Genomic DNA, 22,619 nt, shown 5'->3' with positions numbered 1-22,619 from the left:
ATTTTGGTAAAGGAATGTTTTATAAAAGAAAAAAAATAAAAAAAAAAATAAAATAAAATTAAAATTAAAAAATATAGTATTTCTAAAAATAAAATTTTAAATTTCAATTTTTGGTCATAAAAAAAAAAAAAAAAAAAAAAAAAAAAAAAAATTAAAAAAACAAAAAAAAAAAAAAAAAAAAAAAATTAATTTTTTTTAACAAATAAATAATAATAATAATAATAATAAATAATAAATCAATAAAGTATGTTAAAAAAAAAAAAAAAAAAAAAAAAAAGAAAAAAAGAGAAAAAAAGAATAAAAATAAAAATAAAAATGAAAATAAAAAAAAATGAATTTCGATTATAATGTCGGCAAAAAAAATTTTTTTTTTTTTTTCATTTTTTTTCACTTCAATTTTTTTTTTTTTTTTTTTCACTTTTTTTTATAATTTTATTTTTATTACAGATAGAGTGATAATCAATTATATCATAGAAATATAATTTTTATTTATTTTAATAATATCAAATTAAGCATAACAACTTTTTATAATATTATTATTTAAATTATTTCCTCATCAATCCCATCACATAATAAATTAAAATTACAAGAGAAAAAAAAGAAGAAACAGCACTTTTTTTTAGCACACCAAACCACACACACACACACATTATATACTATTAAATAATGTCACGTTTTTATAGACAAGGTTCATCATCAGAATCATCATCAGAGTCATCATCAGATTCAGATGTTCAAGTAAAAAAACCAACTCGTTATGTTTCATCATCTGAAGATGAAATTGAAGAGAAAAGAATCGTTTTATCAGCTAAAGATAAAATTTGGCAACAATTTGATGAAAGTTTAAAAAAAGTTAGAAATGCTCTTAAAACAAATGATTGGGTTTCAACTACTTCAGGTAAATAAATAAATAAATAAATAAATAAATAAATAAATAAATAAATAAATAAATAAATAATTTAATTAACACACACAAACACACATAAAATATATTAACATATTTTATTATTATTATTATTATTATTTATTATATTTAGAATTTGATAATATGACAAAATTAATTACAAATGGTAAAACAACTAGAATTATTGAAAAAGAAGGTTTCCCACCATCATTTATTAAAGCATTATTTATTATTCAAACAAGTCATAGAGATTTAACAACAGAACAAAAAAAGAAATTACATGCAAATAATAATAAATCATACAATTCAATCAAACAAAAGTTAAAGAAAACATGTGATCTCTATGCAAAGGAATTGAAACCATATCATGATAATCCAGCATTGGTGAATGAACAAGAGAACAAAGCCAACAGTGATGATGATGATGACGATTTAAGTGAATCTGAGTCTGAAGAGAGTGAATCATCAGATGATGATAAAGGTAAAGGTAAAGGTAAAGCTGCATTTGGTAAGAAACCAGCCACCAAAGCTGTAGTTGCAAAGAAACCATTAACCAAAAAAGGTGATGACGATAGTGAGTCAGAGAGTGAAGAATCTGAATCAGAGAGTGAAGAATTGATCTCAGAGTCATGGTCATCCGATAGTGATGACGACTCTGACAGTGACAGTGATGACGACTCTGGCGATAACAAATGGATGATTAAAGACGATAAAAAGGTTGTAGCCAAAGCTTCAGTTACCACCGTGAGAAAGACCGATAAGGATAAATTGGATCGTAGAAATGCTGTAGTCTCACCACTCAGTGGAAGTGGCAGTGCCGTTCCAACCGCCGGTGAGGGTGAAGGCGAGAAATTGACTCAAGACCAAATCATGAAGAAAGTTAAAGAAGTCATCTCCAACAGAGGTAAATTAAAGACTGACCCAATGAAACAAATTCAACAACTTGAATATTTTTACAGTTTAATCCAAGGCGATAAGGAGACCTTTATTGTACTCTATGAATTGATTGCCGCTCAATTCGATACTGCATCTGTAAAGGTTGCTCTCTCCATTCCAGTTTGGCAAAAGGTTGCCGATGGCATCAAAAAGTTATTGGAGATCTTGGAGACCAATACCAACTTTGTCTTGGTTCTCGAACACCAAGAACCAACCATCAGCAAGGGTCAAGTAGCAGTAACTGGTAATCTTTTAGCTTTATTCGAAATGTTGGATGACGAATTCTCAAAGTCACTTCAATCAATCAACTATCCAACCAAAGAGTATTTAGATCGTTTACAAGACGAACAAATCATCTTAGACTTGGGTGAATCACTTCAAAAGTATTACGAGTCTGCAGGTAACAATGGCGCCGCCGCAAAGATTGCCATTCGTCGTATCGAACATATCTACTACAAATCAAGTAATCTCAAAAACAATATCATCCCAAGCACAATGCCATTGAGTGAGCAAATTACCTTGATGAGTAAACTCTCATCTTTTGTCTATAAATTTGGTGATGAACGTCTCAATGCTCGTACCATTCTTTGTAACATCTACTTCAATGCCATCAATAACAAATTCCATGAAGCTCGTGATATGATGCTCATGTCTCATCTCCAAGATAATCCAACACTCATGGATGTTTCAACTCAAATCCTTTTCAATCGTGCTATGGTTCAATTGGGTCTTTGTGCTTTCCGTTGTGGTTACATTCAAGAGGCTCAAAATTGTGTCGTCGAATTCTCTGGTCTTCGTAAGGATCTTTTGGCTCAAGGTTTATCAGTTCAAAGCAAAACCGCTGAAAAAGATACCGTTAGAGAGGTTGAAGAGACCACTCGTATCCTTCCTGCTCATATGTGGATTCCAATCGATTTGATTGAAACCGTTAATCTCATCTCTGGTATGTTAATCGCAGTTCCACAAAATGCCTATCGTCCATTCGATAACAAATTCAAAACTTGTAAATTCTATCAACGTCATATGGATAGTGTCGATCGTCAAATCTTTATTGCCCCATCCGAAACCTCAAAAGATATCATCTATCAAGCTAGCAAAGCCTTATCCGCTGGTGACTGGCAACAATGTCTCGAACATGTCAACACCCTTCGTTTCTGGTCCCTCATCCCAGACATTGACAGTGTTCGTGAAAAACTCACTCGTATCGTTCAAGAGGTCTCCTTAAAGACTTTCCTCTTCACTTATTCCACTTCTTACGATAGTATCCTCCTCAGTGAATTGGCCGATCGTTTCCATTTACCAAAGAGTCAAGTTCACTCTATCGTCGCCAAAATGATGAATAATCACGAAATCTCTGCCTCAATGGAACACTCTACCGAATCAATCACTTTCCGTGCTGAACAAACTAAACTCCAATATCTTGCTCTTCATTACTCTGAATCTTTAGTTGATTTTGTCGAACAAAATGAACGTATTTACGATGTTAAATTTGGTACCTCCTACAGAAAGAAGGGTGATAATGATCACTTACCAATCGCTGGTGGTCAACATCATGGTCACCAACATCATGGTCATCAACACCACGGCCATCATCACCACAATCAACAACAACAACAACATCATCAACAACAACAACAAACCACTCAACATCATCACCATCACCACCAAAATCAAAATCAAGGTAACCAACAATATCAAAATAAAAAACATCACAATAGCAATCAACAAAAATCTCACAAAAAGAGACAAAATAATTCTTTAGTTGTTAATAATTAAATTTAAAACAAAAAAAAAAAAAAAACAAATTAAAAAATATATAATTTTAAAAAAAAAAAAATAAAAAAAAAAAAATTTAAAAAAAAAATAAAAAAAAAATTATCTAAAAAAAAAAAAAAAAACCATATTTAAACATTTCTAAATTTCAAAAAATAATTTTAAGATTTATTTTTAGAATTTAAAAATCATCAAATTTCCAAGAAAAGTGAATTTTTTTTTTTTTTTTTTAATTTTTTTCTTTTTTTTTTTTTTTTTTTTTGTTTTTTTTATTTTGTTTATTTAAATTTATTAGTAACATATAATAATATTACTTTTTTTTCTTTTTTTAAGTAATATTGAAAAGAATGTCAAAGAGACCATTAGATTTTAAACCTTTAAATAATAATGACAATAAAAATAAAATTTTAAAAACCAATATAAATGATAATTCACCTATAAATAAAACAATATTAACCTCAAAAAATATATCACAAATCAATAGTTCAAAAGGTGTATTTCAAACTCCACTTGTTAAAACTATTACCTACAATGATAGTTATACATCTTTACTTCAACCATTACAACCACAACAACAAAAACAACAAACAATAAATCAACCACTTCAAAGAAAATTATCACCACCACAACAACAACAACAACAACAACAACAACAACAACAACAACAACAACAACAACAACAACAACAACAACAACAATTACCACCACCACAACAAACAATAAAATCTATTCAACCACTCCAAGGAAAACCATATGTAAATAATAAATCCGAAGGTTTAATTGGAGCATCATCTTATAGATCGGTTTCAAATAATTCAACAGCATTAAGCTCCACTTTAAAGAAACAATCCTTATCAACTAATAATAAAACAAATATACCAAAAAATAATTATCAAAATGATAATAAAAAAATTATCGGTATTATTAATACTCATAATAATAATAATAATAATAATAATAATAATAATAATAATAATAATAATAATAATAATAATAATAATAATAATAATAATAATAATAATAATAATAATAATAATAATAATAATAATAATAATAATAATAATAATAATAATAATAATATAAATGGTATAAATAATATAAATAATAATATAAACAATAAAAATAATAATGTAAATAGTGTAAATAATAATTCAAGTAATAACAAATCAAATTCTGTTAGTGGGTGTTTAATTAGTTTTGGAACACAAGAGTTTGATATTTCAACAAGTCAATTCGATTATGATGTTGAAAGTGGTAGTAGTGAAAGCGAGTCATCAATTGAGCTTGAAAATTTTGATTTTGATTTGGCTTCAACTTGCAGTCAATCATTCATAGAGGAGTTAAATCATAATATAGCTACGAATTCTACTCAACAAAGAAATTTAGCAGAGGCTTTTAATAATCCAAATTATCATGATTTGCTATTTAATAATAATAATAAAAAATCAACAACAACAACAACAGCAATAACAACAACAAAAACAACAACAACAACAACTAACACATCATCACCATCAAAATCATTAGTTATAAATAAAAATAATCAACAACAGCAACAAAAACAAAAAGAACAACAAAAAATTGAATATAAAATAATTTGTGATAATCCAAAATTAATTAGTAATGATATTGAAGAATGTTGTGTTAAAATATTTGGATTACCAAAATCAGTTGGTACAATTTATAAGAGAAGAGGTATGAAACAATTATATGATTGGCAAAAGGAATGTTTAAGTGATAGCAATTTATTATTGGGTGAGAATTTAATTTATTCATTACCAACATCAGGTGGTAAAACATTGGTTGCAGAAATAATATTATTTAGAAATTTATTAATAAAAAATAAGAAATCATTATTTATTTTCCCATTTGTTTCAATTGTATGTGAAAAAACAGAATCTATGCATGAGTTTTCAAGTGCATTACAAATTCCAGTTGAAGGTTATCATGGTTGTAATGGAACTATACCAGTTTTACCAGGAAAAAGATTACTAATTTGTACCATTGAAAAAGCAAATATCATAGTTAACCAATTGATTGAGGATGGTAGGTTATTGGATATTGGTTGTGTTGTCGTCGATGAAATTCATATGATTGGTGATGGTGAACGTGGCCAGTTATTAGAAGTTTTAATTAGTAAATTGTTATATATGTCAAAGGGACAAATTCAAATCATTGGTATGTCTGCAACCATACCGAATATTGATAATCTTCAAAAATGGTTTAGAGGTGGCGTTTATCAAGGTACATTTCGTCCAGTTCCGTTGACAGAGTACATTAAAATTGGTGATAAACTATATGACAAAGAGAATAACTTGGTCAAAAGCCTCCAAGGCACAGAAGCGAATGAAAATCATACTCTTCAATTATGTCTAGAGGTTGTACCAAAGCATTCAGTATTGATTTTCTGTGCATCAAAGTTACTCACTGTTTCATTGGCACTTCAATTGGCAAAGAGTTTTCCTCAGGCAATTCTAGATAATAGACGCGATGAAAGGGAGATATTAATACAATTGATAGAATCTTCTAATGGTTGTAAAGTTGAAGAGGATTTCAAACGGATGATTATGGCTGGTGTTGCTTATCACAATGCTGATTTAACAAATGACGAAAGAGAAGTCATTGAAAGAGGGTTTAAAGAACGTTCCCTCTTGGTATTATGTGCAACATCTACATTAAGTACTGGTGTTAATTTGCCTGCCCGAAGAGTAATTCTAAGATCACCAAGAATGGGTAGGAATGTTCTTGATATTAGATCCTATCGTCAAATGGTTGGTCGTGCTGGTCGTGCTGGTATTGATGAATTTGGTGAATCAATTTTAATGTGTGATCATTTCGCACCCGATAAAGCAAAGAAACTTTTAACCTCACCAATGGATCCATTGTTGTCAAGTATTAATAAAAATGTTGAATCATTTCAAAAGATAATTTTGGATTCCATTTGTTCAGGTATTGCTTCAGATAAATTTTCAATACTATCATTCTTTTCCTATACATTTTATTCAACTCATTTATTACCACCAAAAGATATGACACCCTATGAATACATTCGTAAATTAGTTAATGACTCTGTGGAGGCATTGATAAAAAGTGGCCATATTCAAATTTCATGTAATCAACCAGATCCAAATGATAAGAAAACCATTGGTACTGCAAAATTTGATTTAGATGGTAAACCAACTGAAGAATCAATTAGATACGAGTATACACCATTGGGTTATGCTTGTTTTAGATCGGGTTTATCAATTAAAAATGCAAAATTCCTCTATGACGAGTTAAGGATAATTCAAAATGGTGCAGTTGTTATCTCTGAACAACTTCATATGTGTTATATTATATCACCAGTTCATAATATTCCAGAAATACCCGATCTTGATCAATATGGAAAGTTTCTAAGTAAATTAAAAGGTCCTAAACAATTGGTTGCTAAATTATTGGAAATTAGTGATCAATATGTTTATTATAAACAATTGGATGAAATGGCTATAACTTTTCAAGAGGAGAATCGGAATAGACGTTTCTTTTCAGCGATGGTATTAAATGATTTAATTCATGAAGTACCACTTTCAATGGTTTCAACAAAATACAATTTAAATCGTGGTACAGTTCAAAGTTTAATGAATGGTGCTGCATCTCATGCTTGGATGGTTTCATTATTTTGTAAGAAATTAGGGTGGGTTGAATTGGAAGCATTGGTCAATTTATATATTCAACGGTTAGATAAAGGCGTTAGACATGAAATCGTACCTTTGGTAGAAATAAATGGTGTTAAACAAGCTAGAGCTAGAGCTTTATGGGCTGCTGGTTTTAAAACTGTAAAATCTATAGCATTGGCATCACCTGAAGAATTAAATAAAGCAGTTAAATTGGGTAAATTTAATTCAATTAGTATAGCTGCAACAATAATTAGAGAAGCAGGTAAATTATTGGAAAGAAAATCTGAAGAATTAAGAGCAAAAGCAGATGAATTAATATTAGATATGTCTATTAAATCAACAAAAACAACAACAACAACAACAAATTATCCAGATGATAATGACTTTGAATCAAATTTTATTGAATGAAATAATTAAAAAGGATTTCGTTTAATAATAATAATAATAAAACAAGTAATAATAAAAAAAAAAAAAAAAGATAGATTTAATTTTTATTTTTATTTTTTTTTTATTTTTATTTTTTCTATACAATGAAGGTTTATTTTATTTTTATATATATATATATATATATATACAAGTCTTATTATTTTTATTTTTAAAAAGTTTGTTTTCTTCTTTCATATTGATATAAATCAGGTTGAGAAGATCTTCTTTGTTGAGATTCAACTGAAGGCGAAGGAGGATTAATACTTGAATTTGAAGATTTATTATTATTATTATTATTATTATTATTATTTGTTATTGGAAAATTTGAAGCAGTTTTTGCAAATGGTGCAGGTGAATTATATTCATATTTAAATTCATAACCTAAAGAATTTTTATTTAAATTATCTTCATCTTCTAAACGTTCACGTTGTTGTTCTTTTAGAATGAATTCTTCAATTTCATCATCTAAAGATCTTTTTGAAGTGGTTGATCTTGGAGTATTAGTTCCAGAGACATTAGTTGGTGAATCATCACTACTACCATTTGGATTTGGATAATTGAAAGAGAGTAATGAGAATCTACGTGATGATTTAATTGAAGTTGGAATTTCTGTTACAATTCTTTCTAAAATTTTCTCACGTTTAATTTTATTTAACTTTTTGATTGAATTCTTATCTACGGTTGGTTTATCATTTGCCAAGAAAAGATCATAGATATATTGATCCAATTCCATAACTTTGATTTTAATTTGTTCAGAGATTGCATCTTCGATTGATTTCTTTATCTTTTTCTTAAATAGTTTATAGATGGTTTTATAGAGACCATTATGATTACTATTGAGTATATTGATATGAATATCATTGATTTTACATTTGGATTTTAAAATTTGGAAACAATGTTTACTATCCAATATCTTTGGAGAGAAAGATAGCTTCAATTTAATATCAACACCACCACCATGACCACCTTTACCATCACCATCACCACCAGTTGAAATATTAACCAAACCATTGTCTTTAATCTTTGGAAAAGATGATTTCTTAAAGTACCATTCTACTTGATCCAAACGAAATTGAATATTTGTTAACTCTATCGATAGAATCGATTTGATACAACCTTTCAATACTAATGGTGCAGTTTCAACCGAAGAAATTAATTTGATTTTTAAATCATTTGGATCGATTTTAGTTAGGATTAAATTAATATTCTCTAATCTATATTCAATCTTTTTCTTTGAACTCTCTTTTAAACCAACGATATTTGGTATTGATATCTTGTGAATATTATGAATAAGATATGGGAATACCAATAGTTTTAATTCTCTAAAAATGTTTATATCAATCTTTTTACCAATTTTATCAGATTTTAAACTATTGAATAGATCTTTAATATCGTGAATTAACTTTTCATTGATTGGGTCAGACATAAATGAAGAGATTAATAATGTTAATTGTACTCTAACCTCAACCAATGATGGTAGAGAACAAATTTCAATTATCATTATCTCCAATCTATCCATAGCTTGACGAGTTTGAGTTTCAAGTTCAATTGTTAAATTTGATTCCTCAGTTGAATAGATTCTACGAATGATGGTTGAAAACTCTTTAATAACACGTTTATAATTTCTATTACTACCAATATAGGTTATCGCTTGATTTACATTTGCAAAGATATTACGTATATTAACTTTTTCACCAACTATCGATTGAGCTGCACATATGAATTCATTGGTGAATGGTGCATACTTTAAATTCTCTTTTAAATCATAGGGAAATGCTTTTCTTTGTTCCTCTTTTGCAATGTCAACCTGTTTCTTTAAATTACTAATATTACGAACCAATGAAATTAACTCTTCATTTTGTAATAGAATTTGAATGAGATATTTAATTTGTTTCAATAGAATTTTACGATGATCCTCTTCAATGTAAATCATTTTTCTAGTTTGAGTTTCATTACCATGACCAGCGGCTTTAATTATTAAATTGATAATATCCACCATATGACGACACTCTGAAAGAAAACTAAAGAAAACCTCCGAAGTTTTAACTTCGTCAATTAATTTAAAAAATGATCTAAAAATTTGAATGAAATAACCTGATCTAATGATAATCTCTGTTATTAACCTTAAATCATCGAATAGGATATTTAAACTACCATCTTGGTGTAACTTTTTAATTGTAAAGAATAGTTTATGTATAACGGTTCTAAGAGATTGATCATTTCTTTCCATAATCTTTTCCTTATCAATTAATACCCTCTTTAAACAAACTATAAACTCTTTGGTACTCGATGAAATCACTGGTTTCTTATAATTGAAAATATTGGTCGTATCTTTAATTGAAAACATTGATGGTTGTTCAACATTTGGTATTGGTCCTGTATCTCCAACTTTATCATTTAATATTGATAATTTATTACTTGCATGAATTAAACCTGTAGTTGGATCAATATTTAATGGTGGTACAATATTTTTTTTTAATGATTGATGTTTTTTAATTGTTCTTGATTCTTTTAATTTATCTTTTTCAATTTCATCATTTGTAGTTGTTGTAATAGTTGATGTTGTTACTGATGTTGTTGTTGGAAATGGTTTATCTTTATCAACAACTAAAGCAATTGGTGAATCACCATTCAATTCATTTATAAATGAACTAAAATTCTTTTTAAATGATGATTGTTTTTTATCTTCTAAATTATGTAAATTTGCTAAATCTTTATCAATTGATGCTGTAGAAGTGGTTGTTGTTATAGTAGTTGTAGCTTTTTTAGAATCTTTTGGTGTTTTTGGTGTTTTTGGCGTTTTGGGTGTTTTAGTTGGCGTTTTATTTGTTGTAATAATATTTGATGTTGAAAATGAATTTGAAGATTGTGGTGGTGGTGGTAATGGTGATTCCAATATTGAATTCTCTGGTATATCATTTAAAATTAAACTAGTTTTCTTTAATTGATTCGATCTACCCAATGATCCAGAACCACTATTAATTATTGGGTCAGGTGTTAATGGTTGTAATGGTGGTTGTTGTTGTTGTTGTTGTTGTTGTTGTTGTTGTGATGATAATGTATCATTTATACTACGCGTTCTATAAAAACCTGGTGATTTATATTCATGTGATGATTGATTCCTATTTAATGTTGAGAATGAATTACCATTTGTACTAATACTCTTTTTAATTGAACCAATATCATTATGTAATGGTGGCGGTATTGGTGATTCTAAACTTGATTTACGTGCATGAGTCGTTAAATTATTACTTGCCATTGCAATGATATTTAAATCATCTTCATCGAAATGTAATGGTTGAATCACTGGTTGATATAATTGAGTTCTTGTGAATGATGTTTCATCTTTATTTTTTTCATAATAATCTTCTCCTAATCCATCATTATCTCCTCTTCTAATTGATTTATCTGAATAAATTGGATAACTCATTTTTAAAAAAAATTTCTAAATTTTTTTTTTTTTTTTTTTTTTTTTTTTTTTCTATTCAATTTTTTTAAATTAAATAATAATATATTTAATTTATTTTTATTATTATTATTTTATTATAATTATTTTATTATTATTATTTTTTTTTTTTTATTATTTTTTAAAAAAAATATTATGGTAATTTTATAGCTTTATTTATATATTATTGTTAGTACAGTAATCTATTGTTTTTATTTATTTACAAATTATTACAAAGAATTAGTTTTTTAATTTTTTAATTTAAAAAAAAAAAAAAAAAAAAAAAAAATTTATGTTTTTTTATTTTTTTTATTTTTTTTTTATTTTTTAAATGTGATGATATCAAAACGTTTTATGATTCGGTATAAGGTGGGAAGGAAATTAGTTACAATAAAACAAACATCACTTTTTTTAATTAAAATAAAAAATAAAAAATAAAAAAAAAAAATAAAAAATAAAAAATAAAAAATAAAAAAAAAAAATAAAAAATAAAAAAAAAGTGGCGAAACATGTCGTTTTTTTAGAAAATAATTTTTATGTGTGTGTAAATAATATTTATTAAGTTTTCTATGTAAAAAATTAAAAATAAAAAATAAAAAATAAAAATTAAATTTATTTTAAAATTAAAAAAAAAAAAAAAAAAAAAAGAAAAAAAAAAAAAGAAATCAATCAATTGAAGATCAACTTAAATTTTTTTTTTTTAATTTTTTTTTTTTTTTTTTTATTAAAAATTTTGTTTGGTCATAAATTCACAAATAAAATTAAAAAAAAATAAAAAATAAATAATAACAAAAAAATTGAAATGGGAATTTTGGATATTGGAAAAAATATTGATAATATTGTTAATGAATTTAGAAAATTATCAGAAATAATTGAACCACCAATTATAAATTCAAATAAAGCTATTGATTTATATAAAGAATTAGCTATTTCATCACGTAGAACCGTTGAATCCACATTAAAGCCTTATAAGGAATTTGGAGAACAGCTACAACTATACTCTAGCATTATATTGCCTTTATTAGTTGCTTTTATAATTTTAGCAATATTATGTAAACTTAAAGAAATTTTCACTTCATCAAACAAAATTAAAACCAATTAATAGTATTTCAAAAAATAAACAAACATATCTAAATTTATAATAAAAAAAAATAAAAAAAAATAAAAAATAAAAAATAAAAAAAAAAATTTGTAAATAATATCAACTCCATCAATGATTTTAATTTAATTTATTATTCAATAAATTTAAAAAAAATCATTACACTTAATATTTTAAGAAGGAAAAAAAAAAGATATATATATTTAACAAATATCAGAAATTCCTCCAAGGAAATAATATAATTTTTTTTTTTTTTGTTGAATTGGGATAATACAAATAAAATATTTATAACTATAATCAATATTTAATAACAATAATAATTTTTTTTTTTAAAAATTTGGTGAAGTGATTAAAAATTTTTAAAAAAATAAGTGATTTTTTAATTTTTTAAATCCTTATTTTAATATATTTTTTTTTATTAGCTTTTATTTGTTTTTATTTATTTATTTATTATTTATTTTTTTTTTTTTTTGGTATCAAATATTTAAATAAAAAAAAAAAAAAAAATTTAAAATAATTAAACTTTAATATTAGAAATATTCTAAAATAATAAAAAAATGGGTGCCTCAAATACTAAACCATCAAAATCTTTTATTAGTAAGAGATTAGAAGAAGCTACTGATATTTTAATAGACAAATTTCAACCATCAATTGAAAATGTAAATATGTTGTCAACCTCTAGCAATCTTACAATTGATACATATAATGAACTCGGAAAACATTTAATATATTATTCTGGAGTTATTTTTAAATTGGTTATAGTTTTATTAATTTTAGTTATTTGGGTTCAAATTAAACTAATAATGACAGATCCATGGTATAATTATCCAATGATTTTTTTCATTTCCATTCTTTTGTACTCCAAAATTAAACTTAAATAATTCAAATTTAAAAAAAAAAAAAAAAAAAAAAAACTAAACAAATTGTTTAAAAAAAAAAAAAAAAATATTTTTAAAAAAATAAACAAAATAATTAATTGCAAAAAAAAAAAAAAAAAATTAAGTTAACTATTTTGGTAACTATTTTTTTATTTTTGGATTTTTTATTTATTTTTTTTCTTTTTTCTTAATATTTTAAAATTTCTTTGTTTTATTTTTAAATTTTTTTGTTTTTTTATGTAAACAATTCTTTGAGATATTGGCGACTTAAAAAATAAAAAAATAATTAAAAAAAAAATAAAAAAAAAAAAATAAAAAAAAAAAATGAAAAAAATAAAAAAAAATAAAAAAAATCTTTAAAACTTTTAATTTATTTTTTTTTATTTTTTTTTTTTTATTATACAATAATAATAATAAATAATATATATATATATATAATTATATGTTAATATCTTAAGATTATATTAAGTTAATAATTTTATATTATAAATTATATAATATATATATTTTAAATAATAAATAAATAAAAATATAATTTTTTTTTTTTTTTTTTTTTTTTTTTAAGAATATACAACACAAATAGTTTTTTTTTTTATTTATAAAAAAAATGAATAATAATAATAAAAAAGGTGTTTATATATTATGGGTACATGATCAACAATTTAGTAAAGAAGAATTAGTAGTAAATCCAGAATATTTTCCTAAATTAAAGATTATGGATGTATTAAAGATATATTCACCGAGTAATCCAAGTAAGAGATTATGTTTAAGGGTGAAACAATTATCACCACTAAAAACTAAATTACAGATATCGATATCAAAATATGTAGCGGGTGTATTTGATTTTGCATTAAGAAAAGAGGTGGTAGTTAATATAATACCCGAGAAACAAGCGATTATAGATTTCGTAGAGTTGTCATTCAAGGATCAATATATTGGTAGATCAGATATGTGGAGATTAAAACTCAACCTTCAAAACGAATGTGTGTACGTATTGAAGAAATTGGCATTCGCACAAATTAGAGCACAAGTTGAAGAGATGGTTTCGAATGGTCAAAAGGTTAGCAGTGGGTTAATAGATGATTCAACGAAATTTGTATTTCGTTCAAGATCAGCTAAATTTGTATTATTCATTCAGATGAGTAAAGAAATGTGGGACTATAGTCCAGATGGTGAATTGTACTTTGAAAAGGCTGTAAACGGCTTTCTAAAGAATCTATTTCAACGTTGGAAATCTTTATCAGTGAATCATACAATTACCATCATTCTATTCTCTAGAACTTTTCACGAAAACGATGATATCCTGGATGAAATTCCAAACATACCTCGAAATCCGCAAGGTAAACTATATCAAGATTTCTATAAAGTCGTTGTCAATGAAGAAACACGTCCTGATTGGAGTTCAATTATTGTAAATTTAAAACGTGAATTCAATGACTATCATACCTCTGTCAATTGGGATATCTATGGTAGAAATAGTGCTTTAGGTAAAAATTCAACTGCTTCTCAAGGTAATTTCTTGGAAGCAATAAATTTAGGAATGTCATATTTTGATAAGGTAAAAATAGAAAATAATAAATATAAAATTTAATTATAATTTTATTAATTACTAATATTAAATATATAAATTTAGCATTATATTGATAGAGATTTTACACGTACAGGTCAAATGATTGTAGTTATTTCAGCAGGTACAGGTATATTTGAAGTTGATCCAGATATTAATTTAATTACAAAACAAAGAATGATTGATAATGGTATTGGTTGTGATTTAATTTGTTTAAATAACCATCCATTACATGTTGTACCATTATTTAAATTTACAATAAGTAATCAAAATAAATCTCAAAATACTATTCAAAATAATAATAATAATAATAATAATAATAATAATAATAATAATAATAATAATAATAATAATAATAATAATAATAATAATAATAATAATAATAATAATAATAATAACAACAACAGTAATAATAATAAAAATAATCAAAATAATGGTAAAGCCATTAGCAATATAGGTAGAAATAATAATAACAGTAATAGTGGTAGTAGTGGTAATAGTAATAATAGTAGTGGTGGTCAATTATATAATTTCCCATATTGGTTAGCAATAAGTTTTTATGATGAAAATAATACAACAACAACAACAACTGATGTAACAACAAATGATAAAAGAAATGGTTTATTCGTACCACAATTTAAAATACCTGAAAAAGTGAATTCATTCTATTATGAAGATGATGAAAAACCAGTTTATGATTTTTATATCCCAAAAGATCCAAGAAATTTACCTGCATTTGCAACGCCAAAAATTAATCATAAATATACTTCAAATTCTTTAGGTGTAAATTCTTATGAGGATACTATTTTTAATATGCCAAATGGTGGTGGAATTTTAGATGATAGTAATGCTCTTGGTGGAAATAATAATAATAATTATAATAACAATAATGGTAATGGTAATGGTCATAATCATAATAATCATAATAATAATAATAATAATAATAATAATAATGACCATGGTGGACATTCTGATACAGAACCTTCAGATTTTAGTGATACAGAGGATAATTCTTCAACTACTCCAAATAGTCAATATTCAAGAGTTGCTATTGGTTTAAATGATAAAAAGAGAGCAACTTTTCAAATTGGTGGTACAAGATCTTCTTCATCATTTGAGAATCAAAGAACTATAATTAATTCTACAACTTCAAATAATAATAATAATAATAGCAATAATGTAGTTAATAAAAGATATACATCAACTCAACATCAACCAATTTTACGTAATGGTGGTACTATTAATAATAATAATAATAATCAACAAAATCATCCAATTTCACCATCAAATTCATTTGATCAAAAAACAATACCATATCATAATCAATTATTATCAACGATACCACCACAATTATTTGGTAAAAAGAAGAAAGAGATTAATCCATTCACTTATGATTCTACACCATTCCATTTAACTAGTAATAGAAGAAGATGGTCACATTTATGGTTTTCACCAAATACTTATATCTTTGGTAAAACCAATACAAACCCGAATCCATTCTTACCAAATTGGAAATCACTTTGTGAACCTGCATCATTACCAATTACAACTGATTACTTCCCTTCAACTAAAGATTTAAAAGCAAAATACAGAGAATACGTTCATAATTTAACATTACCTGATGATAATGAATATACAAATAGTTTTGAAGCATTATTAAAAGAATTAATCTCTCAAAGATTAGCTCAAGGTTATCAATTAATTATGATTACAAATTCTGAAATTGATCCAACTACAACTACAACTACAGGTGGAACAACAACTCCTGCAACAACAACTCCTGCAACAACAACTCCTGCAACAACTGCAACATCAACAACTCCTACAACAATAATAACTCCAACAACAAATCCATCAACTGCAACATCAGCAATAGCAACACCATCAATGGCAACACCATCATCATCTACAACAACAACAACAACAACAGCAAATTTATCTACATCACCACCAAATTCTAGTAATACAGTGCCAAATAGTGGTGGTAGCGGTAAAGGAACAAAGAAATCATATCAACTTAGTTTAGGTCACGATTTTCATTCAATTACCTATGATCCAAGTAATCTTAGTATTCAGGTTAAACGTTATCAAAGATATAATGGTAGAAATAGTAGTGGTTCAAAGAAATTAAGATATCATTACTTTTTAAATACAATTCATTTACAAGGTTTCCTACATAATTCAATTGAACTTCAACATACTGCATCAAGTGAATATCCATGGAATTCATTGGATAATCTTATCTGTGGTCAATTGGCAATGTCAGGATTTGGTCCAAGAATAAAGTATTGGAGAGTTTTATATGCTATCATTCCAACCGTTGAAAATAATCAACATCAACAACAACTACAACTTGAACAACAAGAGAAAGAAAAAGAAAAAGCAAGATTGGCTGCTTTAGAAAAAAAGAAACCTTTCCCAAGAGAAGATTCATTTTCAACTTTAATTTTACCAACTAATTCTTCTTCCTCTTCCTCTTCTTCTTCATCTTTACCTTCAACTGTATCAACCACTAATACAAATACTAATAATAATAATAATAATAATAATAATAATAATAATAATAATATAAATACAACTGTACCAACAAATGTACCAACGACAACAACAACAGATGATTCTACTGTTAAAAATACTTCTACAACAACAGCAACTACTGCAACAGAAGACCATGGATTAAATACTGCATTTAATTCTTCAAGTATTCCAATCCCTTCAAAATTGGCATCACCCCTTCAATCACCAAATCTTTCACCAAAAGCATCTTCCGTTTCAACTTCAATGGCTGCATTATCCTCATCAACTTTAGTATCAAGTAATGCTAATACTACAACCACCAATAATCCTGTTTTAACAACTACCACAACAACAACAACAACAACAGCCGTATTAAACTCAAATGGAACTCCACTTGTAAATAGTAATAGTAGTAGCAATAGTAATTTTGCTCAAAACTCAATATCAATGTTAAATGGTAGCCAACAGCAACAACAATTAATTGGTAGTCAATCTGCACCAACATCCCCATTAACACCTCATAAAAATATTAATACCAATAACAACAACAACAACAACACCACCACTAACACCACTAATAATAACAATAGTGTAATGAATGGTAGTGCAGGAATAATCAATTCAAGTAGCGGTTTAAATGGTATAAAATCACCACCATTACCAATTTTACCTTCATCCAACTCATTACTTTCATCAAATGTTTCACCATCTAACAATATAACACCTTTAAATAGTATAACAAATTCATCAGAATTATTACCATCTTCCAGTGGCGCTAGTAGTAGTAGTAGTAACACATTAAGTTCTTCAAACTCTGGTGAAAATAATGCGTTACCAGAACATACAGAAGAGGAAAGATTAATAGCATTTAATAAGTTTAAAGAATTTATTAATTCTCAAATAAATAGAAATCAACTTGCTGCAAATTCAAATGCACAATCTTCTTTATTAAATAGCTCAACTAATAATGCCAACTCAAACAATAGTAGTAATTCTACAAATACCAGTGGTACAGTTATTCAACAAAAATTAGATATTAAAACGATTTTATTCTCATCGATTGAAACTTTTGATCCATCAACAATAGTTTCAAATGAAAAGAGTAATAACAATACTTATACTAATAATAATAATAATAACAATAGTATTAATAGTTTAAATTATAATAGTGTACCAAGTCAAGAACAAATTGATTTATTTAAAGAGAAATTATATTCATCCAATTTATCAGGTATTTTCTATAGGTTAAATATGCCATACCCAATTGGCATTAAAATGACTGAAAGAAAATATGGTATTAGAAGAACTTCCTATAAGAAATGTTTTATTGGTGCTGAATGTATAGATTGGATGTTACAAAATATTGAAATCACTAAAAGAGAAGAAGCTTTAATCATTTGTCAAAAAATGATGGATCAAAAATTAATTAAACAAGTTGAAAAATCAACTTTTGTAGATGGTCAATTTTATTATCGTCTAAAAGAAGATGATTTATTCATTAGTTCACCAATAATTAAAACAATTAATAATACTAATAATAATTTTAATAATAACAATACAAATAGTAATAATAATCAACAACAACAACAACAACAACAATCAATTCCATCAGTAACATCCTCAGCTGTAAACTCACCAAATAAAGATAGTAATACACCTGATCATTCACCAATTAGTTCTCCAAAACAAATTGGAAATAAACTTTCATCAAGCAGTAATAATACTCCATCTACCTTTTTAAATAGTAGCACAAACAATACAAATCAAAGTACAAATACAACATCTTCTTCATCCTCAACAACAAATATAAATACAACTTTAAATACAAATAATACTTTATCTTCCTCAACACCACCAATAACTTCTATTCAATCCTCAATGTCAAATTCAACTAAATCTGTAGTACCAATTTCTTCATTATCTTCTTTAATTAATAATCCATCATTAAGACAATCAAATACTGACTATTTAACTAATAAAGAAAAAGATAAAGAAAAAGAAATTGATGAAGCCAATGGTGATAATAATAATAATAATAATAATAATAATAATAATAATAATAATAATAATAACAATAATAATAATAATAACAATAATAATAATAGTAGCAATAATGGTGAAAATGATTCATCATCAAATTCTGGACAAGGTAGTTTAAACTCAACCTTATCATCTATACCACCAGCAACAACGCCAAATACAAATCCATTACATTTTAGTGGTGGTATATCATATGGAAGTAGTGTTCAAAATAGTAATCAACATCAACAACAACAGCCACAACAGCCACAACAACAACAACAACAACAACAACAACAACAACAACAACCAAATAATTTAATAGATTATTATGAAAATCCAAATAAAATTAGTGAAGCAAAAATTGAAATGGATTTATCAAAAACAGATCGTTTTGAATGGATATTAATGAAATATGATAAAACATTTTGTCCAACAAGATATTTCCATGTTGAATTTAATTGGATAGTTAGTACAGGTTGTGTAGTTGATGATTTCATTAATAGTTGTGTTAGAAAAGCAAAACAATTTGGATTGACACTCATTCAAATTCCGATGGAAAAGAATTATAGTCCATTCTCATTACCAACTCATGTTCATTTGGATCAACAATTAATGTCACCACAAGTATTGAAACATATTTTCACAAAGTTTGGTTTAATACCTGATACAATTAGAAAGAGAGCTTCCTCATTAGTTACCAGACAAGATCTTTACATCTTTAATGATTCCGATGTTCAATATTCAGAATATGTTCATAGAACTGGTCTTTTATTCGTAAGAGTGGTCGAAGATGGTTTCCTTTGTTATATTAACAATGCTCCTTCAAATAGACCATTTTTACCTGCAGCTACTATGTGCTTAGAATCTTTCCAAAATTTATGTAATCAATTAAATAATTCTCTATCTTTTATTGGTAATGGTAGTTTAAATAGTAATAATAATTATAATAATAATAATAACAATAATAATAATAATAATGGAGGTGGTAATGGTAATCCAAACCTTTTAAAACCAATCGATCGTCAAGAAGCAAATTTCCTATCTTTATTGGCATTAGGTTATAAACAAAATAGTGACACTGAAGAAAAGAATAATGAAAGTGATAGCGATAACAATCACAATCAAGACACATGCGATAATAGTGATAATGATACCGATCACCTTAGTGAAAGTCATGAGGGTAGTCATAAAAATGAAAGTGATAAGGAAGGCAGAGATAAAAATGAAATGTGGGAATCACAAAGTGAAGTAGTTTATTATAGTGTTATGTCTCGTAGTCCATTATTAGGTTCATTTAATGAATAATACCCAAATCACACCAAAAAAAAAAAAAAAATAAAGTTTAATAAAATTTAAAAAAGATTTTATTGTACAACATATTTAAATCAAATATATTTAAAATAAACAATTATTTATTTTGCTTGAGAGAATTTTTTAAACAAGTTATAGTTTTTTCCCTTTTTGATGATTTCTATAGTAGACAATTGGAATCACAATAGCACATATACCAAAAACTGGTAAAACAATTGATAGGGCTATAACATATGATGGAGTTCCACTTTTATCACAAGTTTTATCGAAATCTGAGGACAATAACACAGAGAAATCTGTAGTAATATTTTTAATTATTAGTATCATTTTTTAATATTTAAGATAAAAATAATAATAATTACCTGGATCAATTATGCAATTGTCGCAATGTGTTAATTTTAATGCAATAATAGAGAAATCTGGGTACTTGAAACTATTTCTGAGGGTAGGTAAGTTGGTCTACCGTTTGAAATCATTTTTGAAATAAATCCTCCAAAAAATACTTTTGAATTTTTTTCAATTTTAATATAGTAAATATCTTCATTACTTTGATTGGAAATTTCGGAAGGACTTGAATTACAATCATTATCATTATTATTTTCTTGTAAATTTGAATCGATGACCTTCGATTCAATTAATAAATCTAATGTATTTAATTGGCTTTTATATTGATAATTATCAATTTTATTATTTTTTTTTTTTATTTTGGAAAATAATTAAAAATATGAAAATTATAATAAGATATGATATTTAAAAAAATTATAATATTTTTCATTTTATTCAAAGCTTCTTTGGAATAAATTGTCAATAAAAAGGTTAGTCACCAAAATATTTTCTCCAATTGTATTTAAAAAGATATTTAAAAAAAAATAAAACAAAATAAAATTAAATAAAAAAAAAAAATATTAATTAAATATGTGCAAAAAAAAAAAAAAAAAACCTCATAAAATAATCAGTTTTTGGGACATTTAAAAAAAATGAAAATACTCATACAAAAATAAGTTTCAGTCTGAAATAAAAAAATCTATTTGGAATTTGTAATAATAAAAAATGCCCCCACTAATAATAATTTTTATTTTCAATCAATTACTCGGGTAGGGATATCTTGATCATTAACAAAGTGGGTTTAATTTTATAAAAAAAAAAATTAATAAAAATTTTAACAAAAATAATAAAAGAAACCAATTTAATATCAGACATGGTAATTTTACAATTTAAAAAAAAAAATAAAATAAAATAAAAAAATAATTATATTTTAAATGTTTTTTTTTTTTTTTAATTTGTTTTTTTTTTATTATAATTTTATTATAATTTTATTTTTATTCACCTCTATAAACTACAAAATTATTTTCTGTTTCCAAAATTTTAACTTCATATAAAAAATCTTTTAAAGATGGGAATAATTGATCCCAAATAAAGATTGATAAATTTTCTGTGGTGGTTACAATACCTTTGAGTTCTGGTACATCATTTTCTAAATTTTTATGATCTAATTTATCCATTACTTTCTCCTTTAAGATTTCTTTAAGTTCTGTAATATTCATAAACATACCAATATCTTCTTTGACTGCACCCTTGATTGATACTTCTAAAACATAATTATGACCGTGAGAATTTATACATTTTCCATAAATCTTTTTATTTTCTTCTAAACTTAATTTATCAGAATATAATCTATGACTAAATATTTATTGGTTATTAATATTATTTTTCTAAACTAAAAAAAAAAAAAAAAAAAAGCATTTTCCCAAAGTTTCCAAGAAAAAAAAAAAAAAAAAAAAGAAAAAAAAAGGAGAAAAAAAATTGGAGAAAAAAAAAGTATTTTATCTTACCTTGATGAAAATACCTCACGTCTTGTTAAAATAACTGTTCTGGACATTTTAAAATTGTTTTTTTTTTGTATAAAATAATAATTAAGAAAAGTATAAAACTAATTAATGAACCTAAAACAATGTTGCATGAAAATTTAATTAAAAAAAATTAAAAAAAAAAAAAAATCAAAAAAATTAAAAAAAAAAAAAATTTTTAAAACGAAAAAAAAAGTGAAAATAAAAAAAAAAAAAAAAATATTTAAATTAAATTTTT

General features: G+C 25.4%; 8 protein-coding genes across 8 annotated transcripts; 5 read left to right on the top strand and 3 right to left on the bottom strand.

The window, feature by feature from the left end:
• Positions 1-666: 666 nt before the first annotated feature.
• Positions 667-3,616, top strand: eIF3s8 (proteasome component region PCI domain-containing protein; the record flags this gene model as incomplete). The annotated part of the gene is made up of 2 exons (XM_636778.1): positions 667-898; positions 1,038-3,616. The coding sequence occupies 2 exons, from the start codon at positions 667-669 to the stop codon at positions 3,614-3,616; spliced, it is 2,811 nt and encodes a 936-aa protein (XP_641870.1).
• Positions 3,617-3,960: 344 nt separating this feature from the next.
• On the top strand, positions 3,961-7,677 carry DDB_G0279107 (hypothetical protein; the record flags this gene model as incomplete). The annotated part of the gene is made up of 1 exon (XM_636777.1): positions 3,961-7,677. One exon carries the CDS (start codon positions 3,961-3,963, stop codon positions 7,675-7,677), a length of 3,717 nt encoding a protein of 1,238 aa, XP_641869.1.
• A 187-nt stretch (positions 7,678-7,864) lies between these two features.
• DDB_G0279105 (hypothetical protein) lies at positions 7,865-11,125 on the bottom strand (the record flags this gene model as incomplete). Its single annotated transcript, XM_636776.1, has 1 exon — positions 7,865-11,125. The coding sequence occupies one exon, from the start codon at positions 11,123-11,125 to the stop codon at positions 7,865-7,867; it is 3,261 nt and encodes a 1,086-aa protein (XP_641868.1).
• An 817-nt stretch (positions 11,126-11,942) lies between these two features.
• On the top strand, positions 11,943-12,242 carry DDB_G0279103 (hypothetical protein; the record flags this gene model as incomplete). Its single annotated transcript, XM_636775.1, has 1 exon — positions 11,943-12,242. The coding sequence occupies one exon, from the start codon at positions 11,943-11,945 to the stop codon at positions 12,240-12,242; it is 300 nt and encodes a 99-aa protein (XP_641867.1).
• Positions 12,243-12,796: 554 nt separating this feature from the next.
• DDB_G0279101 (hypothetical protein) lies at positions 12,797-13,120 on the top strand (the record flags this gene model as incomplete). Its single annotated transcript, XM_636774.1, has 1 exon — positions 12,797-13,120. The coding sequence occupies one exon, from the start codon at positions 12,797-12,799 to the stop codon at positions 13,118-13,120; it is 324 nt and encodes a 107-aa protein (XP_641866.1).
• A 604-nt stretch (positions 13,121-13,724) lies between these two features.
• DDB_G0279099 (DEP domain containing protein) lies at positions 13,725-20,528 on the top strand (the record flags this gene model as incomplete). The annotated part of the gene is made up of 2 exons (XM_636773.1): positions 13,725-14,675; positions 14,751-20,528. 2 exons carry the CDS (start codon positions 13,725-13,727, stop codon positions 20,526-20,528), a joined length of 6,729 nt encoding a protein of 2,242 aa, XP_641865.1.
• Positions 20,529-20,666: 138 nt separating this feature from the next.
• DDB_G0279097 (hypothetical protein) lies at positions 20,667-20,861 on the bottom strand (the record flags this gene model as incomplete). Its single annotated transcript, XM_636772.1, has 1 exon — positions 20,667-20,861. The coding sequence occupies one exon, from the start codon at positions 20,859-20,861 to the stop codon at positions 20,667-20,669; it is 195 nt and encodes a 64-aa protein (XP_641864.1).
• A 992-nt stretch (positions 20,862-21,853) lies between these two features.
• ptsA (6-pyruvoyltetrahydropterin synthase) lies at positions 21,854-22,413 on the bottom strand (the record flags this gene model as incomplete). Its single annotated transcript, XM_001134570.1, has 2 exons — positions 21,854-22,214; positions 22,367-22,413. 2 exons carry the CDS (start codon positions 22,411-22,413, stop codon positions 21,854-21,856), a joined length of 408 nt encoding a protein of 135 aa, XP_001134570.1.
• Between the last annotated feature and the right edge of the window lie 206 nt (positions 22,414-22,619).

Source organism: Dictyostelium discoideum, assembly GCF_000004695.1.
Source record: "Dictyostelium discoideum AX4 chromosome 3 chromosome, whole genome shotgun sequence".
NCBI classification, from domain to species: domain Eukaryota; phylum Evosea; class Eumycetozoa; order Dictyosteliales; family Dictyosteliaceae; genus Dictyostelium; species Dictyostelium discoideum.
Note: the sequence above shows the minus strand (reverse complement) of the source record. Positions and strands in the feature narration are given on the sequence as shown.